This window comes from Nansenia antarctica, assembly GCF_963989245.1.
Source record: "Nansenia antarctica genome assembly, chromosome: 1".
NCBI classification, from domain to species: domain Eukaryota; kingdom Metazoa; phylum Chordata; class Actinopteri; order Argentiniformes; family Microstomatidae; genus Nansenia; species Nansenia antarctica.
Window position 1 is genome coordinate 51,439,216 of NC_137674.1, and position 13,327 is coordinate 51,452,542.

The window sequence follows — 13,327 nt, forward strand, 5'->3', positions numbered from 1 at the left end:
TGCAGGGCGGGACAGGATGTCCAGCTGCAGAGAGCTCGCTGATAGGCTGGTCCAACACAAGCATCCGCAGACCTCCGCCATCAGAGCCACCCAGCTACAACTCAAGTATGTCCTATGGTGTACGCTCTTCTGAGCTGCTCGTTAACAATACTAGTACACCAGATTAGATTCAGCCTTTTTGTCATTGCACACAAGAGAGGTGGGGGAGGGGGGAGCTACAGGAACAACACCAGAGAGGTAGGGGGGGGGGGGCACAGGGCTCGAGGCACAGGGTCAGCCATAGTCAGCCATAGTCAGCGCCCCTGGAGCAATTAGGGGTTAAGTGCCTTGCTCAAGGGCATAACAGCAGTGGTAGACAGCACCTTAGATATGATCCCAGCAACCCTCAGCAAGTCACCAGCTCACATGCAGCTCCCTCCTGAGGCGGGGACCGAACCAGTGACCTTTCGGATTGCTAGCCCGCCTCTCTAACCTCTAGGCTACCTACCGCATGGGGGAGGCTTGTGGAGGTAGAGATCGGAGGACAGGCTCACTGTAAACGTGTGTTTGATACCCTTCCTTATTCCATTCCATTCATTACAATGAGCCCGTCCTCCGATTCCTACCTCCCCTGCCTTCCATCATGATATATACTGTATCATATTTTTCCTCAAAACTAAGCTTGATTACGTGTTGTTTTCTTCCTGTTTGGCAGAGCGTCATGGGAGGAGCTGCAGGATCTGGCCAGCGATCGCAAAGAGCGCTTGTTGAAAGCAGAGGAGTGTCACAAGCTCTACCGAGACCTCACGGACGCCTTGACACATATTGAGGTATTTGGTTCAAAGGTCCAGTATGTCAGTTTTTTCTTTAAAAGAGTCTCTAAATTGGCCAAGGTAAATCGGTAGCCATCAAGGAATGAGATCACATCATGAAGAACATTCAGTGAAAGCCTCATTGATGTCTTGGTACATATTGAGGTATTTCATTTAGAACAAACAAAAGGAGATATACAGTAACAGTGCGTTATTCTGGCACTGACAACAACAACAGCAGCAACAACAACAATAACAACAACAGCAACAACAACAACAGCAACAACAGCAACAACAACAACAACAACAACAACAGCAACAGCAGCAGCATCAACAACAACAGCAGCAGCAACAACAACAACAGCAACAACTGCAACAACAACAACAATAACAGCAGCAGCAACAACAACAGCAACAACAACAACAGCAACAACAACAACAACAACAACAGCAGCAACAGCAACAACAACAGCAACCACAAGCCTTGATTTAAGCGGTACTACAAATGTGAAAAAGTAGATCGAGTCACTGGCAGTTCTCCCAGCGATGACTCACTCCCAGTTCTCCCAACGATGACTCACTCCCAGTTGTTCAGGGTTCAGACTGGGTTCGTCTCTATGTACCGGTCGTGACCTAAAACAAGTGTGACACTTGGACCAGGAATTATCATCCAGTCAGTTTTGTTTAAGACTCACACTCACAACCCTGCCAGCTGTGGGAAAGGCAATGTGAAACTACCATGGAAATGAGATGGGGGAATTATATATAATGTGATGAGTCACTAATGTGAAAGGAATGTTTGTCGTTTTGTTGCACTTATAATGCGATTCATATTCTCCATCCCATCCACATTCTCCTCCCCTCCCTCCCTCTCTCCTCTCCTTCCTCCCCTCCCTCCCTCTCTCCTCTCCTTCCTCCCCTACCCCTCCCTCTCTCCTCCCCTCCCTCCCTCTCTCCTCTCCTCTCCTTCCTCCCTCCCCCCTCCCTCCCTCCTTCCCATGTCCTGTCCTTCCTCCCCCACCCCTCCCCCCTCCCTCCCTCCTTCCCTTCTCCCGTCCTTCCTTCCTCCCCCACCCATCCCCCCTCCCTCCCTCCTTCCCTTCTCCCGTCCTTCCTTCCTCCCCCACCCCTCCCTCCCTCCTTCCCTTCTCCCGTACTTCCTCCCCCACCCCTCCCTCTCTCCTCCCTTCCTCCTTCCCTTCTCCTGTCCTTCCTCCCCCAACCCCCCTCTCCCTCTCTCCCTCCCCCACCCCTCCCTCCCTCCTTCCCATGTCCCGTCCTTCCTCCCCCACCCCTCCCCCCTCCCTCCCTCCTTCCCTTCTCCCGTCCTTCCTCCCCCCCTCCCCCCTCCCTCTCTCCCACCCCTCCCCCCCCTGTCTGCCACCCCCCCCCCCCTCTCTCCCCCCCCTCCCCCACCCCTCTCTCCCACCCTCCAGGAGCGATTCAAGAGCATCCCGGATGACATAGCCAGAGACCTGCGAGGTGTGATGTCACAGCTCCGTAAACACGAGGGTCTGGTCAACGAGCTGGCCGGGACTGAACAGCAGGTAGTGAAGAGAACTACATTACCCAGCATTCACAGCGAGCAAGGCTTCCTTATAAGCCTGTTTGGGGCTGTGTTCAAGCAGTAGGTAGAAGAGAACAACCACCAGACACATCATTCATCGAGCAGTGGAGGCTGGTGGAGGTAGAAACTGGAGGACAGGCTCATTGTAACGCCTGGAACAGAATGAGTGTTTAATACCGTTCCTCGTTCCATCCCACACATTTCAATGAACCCGTCCTCCGATTTCTACAGCCTCCCTTCCTTTGTGTCTGACTGGACCCAGTATTGAGTGGTACCTTCCTGTATGTCTGACTGACCCAGTATTGAGTGGTACCTTCCTGTGTGTCTGACTGGACCCAGTATTGAGTGGTACCTTCCTGTGTGTCTGACTGACCCAGTATTGAGTGGTACCTTACTGTGTGTCTGTAAGAGTCTCTAGGCACAGAGGGAGGTCGACACAGAGGAACGGTGTACGGAACACGTACTGTATTTATTTCAGGTGCACAGCCCACCGGCGTGCTAGAGAGAGAGTACTCAAATAATAATAATAATAGTCCGGCAGACAATACTGCTAGCGTGCGGCCGCGTCTGCGCGCCACGCCCAGCTGTTCCCCTTTCGGGATGGTTGTCTGCCCAGTCTCCGCTCCACACCCCCCTTTCGGGTTCTGCCGCTGTGGCTGTGGCTCTCTCGCTTTCTCTCTCTCTCTCTCTCTCTCTCTCTGGGTCTCCGTGCAGCAGGTATTTCCTGCCTCCTTCCTTCTCCTGGGGGAACAAACAGGTTAAATAGACCAGTTCGATAACGAGTCTGATTACTGACCGTCATCCATCCATCCACCACAGTCTGGCTCCCTCTGCAGGCCAGAACGTGCCATGCTCCCCACAGTGTCTGACTGGACCCAGTATTGAGTGGTACCTTACTGTGTGTCTGACTGGACCAACCCAGGATTGAGTGGTACCCTACTGTGTGTCTGACTGACCCAGTATTGAGTGGTACCTTCCTGTGTGTCTGACTGGACCCAGTATTGAGTGGTACCTTCCTGTGTGTCTGACTGGACCCAGTATTGAGTGGTACCTGCTGTGTGTCTGACTGACCCAGTATTGAGTGGTATCTGCTGTGTGTCTGACTGGACCCAGTATTGAGTGGTACCTTCCTGTGTGTCTGACTGACCCAGATCTGTTATGTAGGACTAGATGTTGATATCCCTCGATAGATACATACTTAAGGCACCGATGAGACTCTGTGGTGTTCAAATGAGCGATGGCATCCTTTGGGTTGTCAAGTGGGCGCCCTCCTTCATGAATGTTTCGCTGATAAGCCCACGACACCTCCAGAGGGTTCAGCAGTGAATCCCAGCGTCCCAGGTTCACTCCCTAGATGCGATCAGCTCATTTGAACGCCCGGGTCGAGTCCTTTCTCTTCATCCACAGCCACTGGCTCCCCTTTTCAGCAGCCCTGGAGAGGTCCTTGATTGCCTGCCGGTGGGTCTTCCCTCGCACTCCCATCTCCCTGAGTAGCCTGGATGTTGAGGTGGCTACGAACCCTCTGCAGCCTACTTCCACTGGGCGTACCTTCGCTGTCCAGCCTTGTTGTTGGGCATCTGCTGCGAGTTCAGTGTACCTCAGCCTCTTCCGCTCGTAGGCCTCCTCCACTGCACCCTCCCAGGGCACAGTGAGCTTGATGATGTAAACGAGCTTGAGCGAGGCTGACCACAGCACAAGGTCTGGTCGCAGGTTGGTGGCTGCGATCTCAGCTGGGAAGCAGAGTTTCTTGTCCAAGTCTGCCAGCAGCTTCCAGTCCCGTGCTCTGCCCAGCTGCCCAGTGTCTGGTCTTATGGTGGTGAGGCTGGCTTGACCCTCGCCCTCCCGAACAAATGGTGCTGGCTGCCACCGGGATGACGGGGGAGGAAGGGCGTTCACACTTGTCCGTTGACTTTCCAGCACTGCTGCAAGACACCTTAGCACCTGGTCGTGCCGCCAGGTGTAACGGCCTTGGGTGAGGCTGGTCTTACATCCCACTAAGATGTGCTTCAGTGTTGCTGGACTTTGACATAGAGGGCACGTGGGGTCTTCGCCATACCACTGGCTTAGGTTTGCAGGAGAAGGCAGGACATCGTAGGCAGCCCTGATGGTGAAGCTCGCTCTGAATGCCTCCATCTCCCACAGATCTTTCCAGGAGATCTTCCTCTTTTCCACTCCTTCCCATGCCATCCACTGCCCTTGCTTTGCCTGCGCCACAGCTTGTGCGCGCCTTCCTGCTTCCTCTTCCCGACGTTCCCTGGACCACCAGCTTGCGTCTCTGAGATGGATTGGCCTTGCTCCAGGCCGGTGTACTAATCCCGAGGCCAAGACCACTCCTCCCCTCCTGCACTCGGCCCACAATGTCCCTGTGTCTGAGTGCTGCCTTTGCCTGCTCAGTTGCAGCCAATGCGGTCCACTTCCTCCCAGTGGCCAGGATGGGGGCAGCTTGGGCTACAAATGGATCATTCGAATCCAGAAGCATCATCTCCAGTCTGACTTTAGCACACTTGTACTCCTCTGTCAGACTGGAAATGGGCAGGTATAACATCCCTTTGCCGTAGAGCCCAATGCTGCTGAGGCACCTGGGAAGGCCAAGCCACTTCCTTGCATATGAGTTGACCAGTCTCTCCAGCTTTTCCACCTTTGAGAGAGGAACTTCATAGAGGGTTAGTGGCCACAGGAGACGTGGAAGTAGTCCATACTGCATGCACCAGAGCTTCAGCTTGCCAGGAAGCAGGGTTCTGTCGATGTTCTCCAGGCCGCTGGCTACCTCCTTCCTGAGCTGCTCTACTTGCTCTTTATCTTTGAGGGAGGCATCATACCAACGACCTAGGCTCTTCACAGGCTTCTCGGAGACCGTTGGAATGGGTTCTTTGCCAATGTGGAAGCGGTGGTCTGACAGCTTCCCCTTGACAATGGAGATGCTTCTGGACTTGCTCGGTTTGATCTTCATGCGAGCCAACTCAATGTTTTCCTGGAGCTTTCTTAGTAGCCGTACTGTGCAAGCCTTGGTCGTGGTGAGTGTTGTGAGGTCATCCATGTAGGCTCTGATCGGCGGCAGCCTCAGCCCAGGTCTTATTCGCTGTCCGCCAACCACCCATCGAGAGGCCCGAATAATGACCTCCATGGCCAGGGTGAAGGCCAGCGGGGAGATGGTGCAGCCGGCCATGATTCCCACTTCCAGATATTGCCATGCTGTGGTGTACTCTGCTGTGGTCACGCAGAGCTGGACGTCCTGGAAGTAGGCCTTGACAAGGGTTGTGAGAGCTGGTGGGATCCTGAAGTAGTCGAAGGCTGTCCACAGGAGGTTGTGAGGGACTGAGCCAAAGGCATTCGCGAGATCCAGGAACACCACGTGGAGATCCGTTCCCTCCTTCTTGGCGAACTGGATCTGATGCCAGATGACACTAGCATGTTCGACACACCCTGAGAAGCCTGAGATGCCTGCTTTCTGGATTGACGTGTCAATCAGGTTGTTTCTTTGCAGGTATCCTGCCAGCCTATGAGCGACCACGCTGAAGAAGATTTTTCCCTCGACATTTAGAAGGCTGATCTGCCGGAACTGTCCGATTTCTGTTGAGTCCTTTTCCTTGGGGATAAGGATCCCTCCGGCTCTCCGCCAGGACGTTGGTATCGCCTTCTTTTGCCACACAACTTTCATCAGCTTCCAGAGGAATCTCAGGACATCTGGTGCGTTTTTGTAGAGCCTGTATGGAACTCCGTTGGGACCTGGAGCTGACGCGGCCCTTGCTCTACGCACAGTGTTGTCTACTTCACTCCACCTGGGTGGACTGATATCTAGTTCGTGCTCTGGTGGAATGACTGGTGGCATGTCAGGTGGGAGCGTGACCTCTTCCTGGTGTCGGTCATCTGTGCAGCCCTTTTTCAGATGTTCTTCCAGGTGGGCCTTTGCCACTGAGAGACTTCCGCTCTTCTCCTTTGTGAAGAGAGTCTTCACAAATTTGAAAGGATCTTTGTAGAAGCGTGATCTTGTTTGCTCCTTCCTTCTGCGCTTCTTCAGGAGGTTTTCAGCTCTCCTCAGTGTTGCAAGCCTGCTCTTAATCTCTTCCTGCAGCAGGTTTATTCCCTCCTTCTCCTCCTCTGTGGCCTTCCTCCATTGCTTCTTCTGCTGCCTCCTCTCCTTGACTAGTCGGTCTATTTCTGTCTGCCTTCTGGACTTGGTGGGAATTGACTGAGTAGATTGTTTGCCTTCGACCACTCCGAACTGTTCCACTCCATAGGCATAGATGAGGTTGCCCATTCTCTCCAACTTCTTCATGGTGGTGCCTCTGATCCCTTCTAGGATGTTGCAGAGATCAGTGTTGACCTCCTTCCACAGCGTCTTGTTGCAGGACTTTGGCCACTTGACTAATGGCCTTCGCCCCTGGATCTTCTTCTCTGCTGGTGGTCGTGATGTGTTGGATTCAGGTTGCTCTCCTGTGCCTTGTTCTTCCTCTGGGACAGGGGTGTTGATGTCCTGCAGACTGTGGTGTGTGTCCTGCTGCTGAACTTCAGTCGACTGACTCGGCCTGCTTCTCAAAAAGTAGCTGTCGATGCGACTTCCCTGTTGACCCTTCTTTAGGCACCCTTTCTTGCCCTGGTGTATCTTCAGGCCATGGGTGGAAGTAACCTTTGTCCAACCACATACGCAGTTCTGGAGCGTGTGTCCTGCTGTAGCTGTCGGAGCCTCAGGTATGCTGATCATCAATCTCGTAGTCTGTTCCGTTCCTGTGTTCGTTACCGGGTTGTCTGCTGATGAGCCATCTTCCGCCCCCGCTCTCGCAGGCTCAGGGGGTATTTTCTTCTTAGAATTTTTCGTAGCCAAGTTTGGGTGGGACCCATACACTGTTCGTGCTGGATCCCGCCGCCACGGGTAGCTAGCCCGTGGCGGCCCCGTTGGGGTCTATTCCCTCCTGTATTGAGTGGTACCTTCCTGTGTGTCTGACTGACCCAGTATTGAGTGGTACCTTCCTGTGTGTCTGACTGACCCAGTATTCAGTGGTACCTTGCTGTGTGTCTGACTGACCCAGTATTCAGTGGTACCTTACTGTGTGTCTCTCAGCTGCAGGAGCTGCTGGACGCGGCAGACGCCACCCTGGAGGTGTGTGACCCCCACATGAAGCTCCGCCTCCAAGAGCAACAACAGGAAGTGGTGGAGAACTGGGAGCGGCTGCGCGTTCATACCGACCAGAGAGAGACAGAGCTGAAACTAGCGTGCCAGCGATACCTCTTCCTCAACACGGTACGTATACTCCTGAAGTGAATTATCTATTGTCCCTAGTGGCAACACTAGTGTATCCTGTCTTACCTGTACTATTGTCACCTTTATCTCTTATTATGCCTGTTATTTTTTGTCACTTATGTCCTGTGCTACTGTCACTTTTTAAATCTTGAATTATGCCTATTACCTTATGTCTTGTGCTGCAATGCAATGTCAGGAACCGAAGCCTAATAATTTTACTCTCTTACCCTCGTGTAATGTGAAGTAACAATAAACTTGAAACTTGAACATTAGAATCACCGTTTCAATGTGCATCAGGGAGTTTTTTCAGGCTTTGATGGATCCACAACGATGGATTTGTGCATTCATATATAGAAATACTAATTTGTCCAATTGATATGATAACAATGGAAATGTGTGCCATGCTCTGAACCCCCAATGCCCCCACGGTCACCCCCCCCCCTCCCAGACATGATCACATGATCATAATACATTATTTGTGATGTATTAGGTCCATGTCGTTTTCATATTATGTTATTTCATCGTCATCATCATTCATCATCATCATGATGATCATTTCATCATCATCATTTCATATTATGTCCTTATATAATTTAGTTTATAATATAGTTTAGAGATAGTTTATGTCTATCTAGGGGTCCTCTAGGTGCAGGTTTATGACATCTATCTATGTGGATGTTCTCAGTGCAGGACTATGACATCTATCTATGTGGATGTTCTAGGTGCAGGACTATGACATCTATCTATGTGGATGTTCTAGGTGCAGGACTATGACATCTATCTATGTGGATGTTCTAGGTGCAGGTCTATGACATCTATCTATGTGGATGTTCTAGGTGCAGGACTATGACATCTATCTATGTGGATGTTCTAGGTGCAGGTCTATGACATCTATCTATGTGGATGTTCTAGGTGCAGGACTATGACATCTACTGTATCTATGTGGATGTTCTAGGTGCAGGACTACTCCCTGTGGTGCGGCCAGGTGCTGAGTGGGATGGCTGTGGAGGAGAGCATCAGGGACGTGGTGACCTGTGACCTCCAGCTGGCCCAGCACCAGCAGCTGTGGGCCGAGATTGTGGCCCGGGAGGAGACGTACGACCAGGCGGTGGACATGGGCCAGGAGCTGCAGGGCCAGGACAGGAACCACACCAGAGAGGTGAGGGGGGGGGGGGGGGGGACAGGAACAACATCAGAGAGGTGGGGGGGGGGGGGGGACAGGAACCACACCAGAGAGGTGAGGGGGGGGGGGGACAGGAACCACACCAGAGAGGTGAGGGGGGGGGGGGACAGGAACCACACCAGAGAGGTGGGGGGGGGGGGGGGACAGGAACCACACCAGAGAGGTGAGGGGGGGGGGGGACAGGAACCACACCAGAGAGGTGAGGGGGGGGGGGGACAGGAACCACACCAGAGAGGTGAGGGGGGGGGGGGACAGGAACCACACCAGAGAGGTGAGGGGGGGGGGGGACAGGAACCACACCAGAGAGGTGAGGGGGGGGGGGGGACAGGAACCACACCAGAGAGGTGAGGGGGGGGGGGGGACAGGAACCACACCAGAGAGGTGAGGGGGGGGGGGGGACAGGAACCACACCAGAGAGGTGAGGGGGGGGGGGGACAGGAACCACACCAGAGAGGTGAGGGGGGGGGGGGGACAGGAACCACACCAGAGAGGTGAGGGGGGGGGGGGACAGGAACCACACCAGAGAGGTGAGGGGGGGGGGGGACAGGAACCACACCAGAGAGGTGAGGGGGGGGGGGGGACAGGAACCACACCAGAGAGGTGAGGGGGGGGGGGGGACAGGAACCACACCAGAGAGGTGAGGGGGGGGGGGGACAGGAACAACATCAGAGAGGTGGGGGGGGGGGACAGGAACAACATCAGAGAGGTGGGGGGGGGGGGACAGGAACAACATCAGAGAGGTGGGGGGGGGGGGACAGGAACAACATCAGAGAGGTGGGGGGGGGGGGACAGGAACAACATCAGAGAGGTGGGGGGGGGGGGACAGGAACAACATCAGAGAGGTGGGGGGGGGGGTTGGAGCGTTGAGAGGAGTGTTGAGTTGGAGGGTGTGGGTTAGAGTGTTGAGTTGGAGAGTGTGTGTTAGAGGAGTGTTGAGTTGGAGAGTGTGTGTTAGAGGAGTGTTGAGTTGGAGGGTTACAGGAGTGTTGAGTTGGAGGGTGTGGGTTAGAGAAGTGTTGAGTTGGAGGGTTAGAGGAGTGTTGAGTTGGAGGGTGTGGGTTGGGAGTTTAAAGTTGCAATCTGTAAAAACGTTCATTGATAGACAAAAGTTCTGAGGGCAAAGTTAGGAATGACACCTTGAACGACAGCGGGAGTGGTTTGTGTTATTGAACTGGGCTGGTGATTGTAAGTGTGTGTGTGCGTGTGTATCCCTCCCAGGTGCGTGACAAGCTGAGCAGTCTGCAGGAGGAGAGGGCCAAGCTGCACGGCCACTGGGGCAGGAAGAAGAGGTGGCTGGAGGACACACACCTGGAGCAGGTGTTCTACAGGGACACGGAGAGCATGGAGAACACCACCAACTCTCAGGAGGTCAGAGGTTAACCCGCCACACCCGAGACAGTACCATATCACCTTCTGTATGTCCACGATGAAAGTGGATTAACGGACGGGGCTAAGATCCCTCAACTTCACTTGTTTTGCAGGCGACATGTTCAATTCAATTCAATTCAATTCAAACGACTTTGTTAGTCCTACTAGTGGCAATTAGATTAGAGCAGCCCACACTCTCTGTCCACAGAAAAACATAAAAACGTCTCACCACATACAATCAACAACAAAGTGTACTTGGTGTACTTGTTGATGTTGTTGTTGTTGTTGTTGTTGTTGTTGTTGTAGTATCTATATGTATCTATTATTGCCATTTTAATTTTATTTGTATTTTCTCTTACTATCCTATTCTTTTTCTATATATTTTTAATGCTATATGTAAAGCACTTTGAATTGCCCCTGATGTATGAAATGTGCTATACAAATATACAAAGTGTATAGAGAAAAACAACAAGTAAGAGAAAATAAAAATGGCAAGAATAGATACATATAGATACACCAACACCACCACCACCACCACCACCACCAACAACAACAACAACAACAACAACAACAACAACAACAACAAGTACACCAGGAGCTAAGAACATCATTGGGTATCGTGGGTACCTTGAAATAATACAATACAACAATCAATGAATACCATGAATAAGCGCTACAGCCTACAGTGCATGGCTGGCCTATCAGAGCGCCGACAGGGAGTTTAACAGTCCGACCGCAGAAGGGATGAAGGATCTGGAATAGCGGTTTGTTCTACAAACAGGCAAGGCATAGCAGTGCTCTGATGGCAACAGAGACAATTCACCCACCAGAACATGACCGGGAGATGCTAAATAGTGTGTCTTGTCAGTAGGAGAGTGGGAGATTCTGTCGTTTTCTGCAGGATGTTGTGTCCGTGGTTGTCCTGTCTGTTGTTGTTGTAGGAGCACAGTCTAATACTGAGCTACTGAGATGCTAACCTGCGGAATGTCCGGTTGATGCGCCGCGCGTTCTAGTTTAAGTGTTGCTGCTTGTTATACAGGATCCGTAGTCGTTGATTTGCAGTATAGTAAACATTTATTGCTTTAATATGTTTAACAATGGCTTACTCACTGATACAGAAATAACAATAAACAAACTCAGCGCCAAAGCGGTCAAAACCTATGCCCTTCCGAGGTCAACACCTGCCAATAACAACAAAAGTGCTACCTTATATACCTGCCTCAGGTATTGTGACAGCGCCACCCAGTGCCCACACAGTGACTTACATATACGTATCACAGGACCATATCTGGCTCCTACAGTTGTTGTTATTATTATTGTAACACCTTCTCCTTGGTCCTGCCAGATCCTGCTGAAGAACAGCGACTTGGGAGGGACCGTGGACGAGACGGAGGGACTGATCAAACGTCACGAGGCCTTCGAGAAGCTGCTCAGCACCCAGGAGGACAAGGTCTGGTTCCCCCGCTGCCTGTGGTTGTTCTCTCTGAGGTCCAATTTAAATTAGATTCTTTCTGAAAACTCCTAATGAAAGCATATGTGACAGAAGCTGGTGAAACCGGGTTGCCAGGTTGCCAACGGACGGACCGTTCAGTCTTTTATTCAGAAAAATGGCTCACCGGATCCATCGCGTTGCTATATTTTGGCTTGACTAGCGAATGTGTCAATGATTTTTGATGACGTTTATTTACATATTTTTGAATAAAAGTCTGAACTATTTGATTGGTTGCCGACTTATTCCCAGTTTCACCAGTTGCCGTCACATACAGTACCAGTCAAACGTTTGGACACACTTTCCCATTCTCTGGGTTATCGCACTCTGTCATGACAGTCCCAATTTGTAGTGGGCTGCATATCAATCTATGATGATTACAATGATTACATTGTAATAACTCTTTATTACTGTGAGACCAGACAGTACAGTACCACCCTCCTGTCTCTGTAGATCTTGTCTCTGAAGGAGCTGGCAGAGAGGCTGAAGAAGGTTGACTTCAGCCGCGAGAAGGAGGGTCGTATCTACAGCAAGCTGAAGGCCCTTCTGAAGAGACGCAGCAGGATCAAGGAGCTGTCAGTCAAACGCAGAGAGGAGCTGGCCGTCTCCAGGCTGCTGTGTATCTACAACCGCAACGCCGCGGAGGTACTGAACAGGGGAGGCCGGTGGAGGTAGAAATCGGAGGTCGGGGCTCATCGTAATGCATGGAACGGCATGAGGAACGGTTTCAGACGCCAGTGTTTGATACCATTCCTCATTGTGTTTGATACCGTTCCTCATTCCATTTCGTGCATTACAATGACCCCCGACCTCCGATTTCTACCTCTGCCGGCCTCGACTGGTGGCTACTACATTTACCTTCCCCTGTCAGTTGAATATGTGCGATGCGTCCTTTGCCTGACTAACCGACTGCAATCACGTTGCTATTCTAGTCCGTTGGTTATTCCTGCTGCCACTTATGGAAGGTTAAGTTAACCTATGGGCTAATGACTGTTCGATCCCAAACATCCCAGACTCTTTTTAAAACATTTATTTATTTTATCCAGAGTGAAAGTTGATGAATCTGTAATGTTTAAAGTGCTTTATGCTAAAGCGAGCTGATCTGTGTGAGCTAGGCTGAGGAGTGGGTGTCAGAGCGCATGCAGAAGATGCAGGAGGACGCTAAGATGGACCTGAGCAACCTGCAGACCAAGATGAAGCTGCTGGTGAAACACCAGGTGTTTGAGGCCGAGATCTTGGCCCACAGCAAGATCATCGACGGCGTACAGCTGGTAGGAACGACACACTGCTTAATAATAATAATAATAATAATAATAACTTTATTTGTATAGTGCTTTTCCTGCAAACGTTGCAGCTCAAAGTGCTCCAATAATTATATAATCATAATTTAATTATTTAGTCATTTAAAGGCAATATTAAAAAGATGGTTTTAGTCTTGACTTGAACATACAGTATGTGCTGAGGTTGCATCCCTAATGTAAACTGGCAGTGCATTCCACAATTTGGGTGCATAAAATTAGAATGCAGCCTCACCAAATCTCTTCTTTTGTACTTGTGGTACACAGAGAAAACCAGTAGGTAGGCTGAACTACTGGGTTTTTTCAGTTTGTAATTTGAATTAAATGTACTACATTGTAAGTACATTTGTTGTACATTGTACAGCTTAGGCTGGGTACAGAGCAGGGGGAGG

At 51.3% G+C, this 13,327-nt stretch overlaps 1 protein-coding gene across 1 annotated transcript in view; it reads left to right on the top strand.

The window, feature by feature from the left end:
- sptbn5 (spectrin, beta, non-erythrocytic 5) overlaps window positions 1-13,327 on the top strand; it is a gene marked incomplete at both ends in the record, with an annotated part of 97,052 nt that overhangs the window by 48,618 nt on the left and 35,107 nt on the right. The window contains 9 exons of the mRNA XM_080523875.1: window positions 1-105; window positions 695-809; window positions 2,228-2,338; window positions 7,418-7,597; window positions 8,553-8,756; window positions 9,999-10,148; window positions 11,494-11,598; window positions 12,091-12,282; window positions 12,753-12,908. The exon at window positions 1-105 is cut by the window's left edge and continues 41 nt beyond it. Coding sequence (XP_080380001.1) covers window positions 1-105; window positions 695-809; window positions 2,228-2,338; window positions 7,418-7,597; window positions 8,553-8,756; window positions 9,999-10,148; window positions 11,494-11,598; window positions 12,091-12,282; window positions 12,753-12,908 — 1,318 coding nt within the window. The remainder of the gene's footprint in view (window positions 106-694; window positions 810-2,227; window positions 2,339-7,417; window positions 7,598-8,552; window positions 8,757-9,998; window positions 10,149-11,493; window positions 11,599-12,090; window positions 12,283-12,752; window positions 12,909-13,327) is intronic.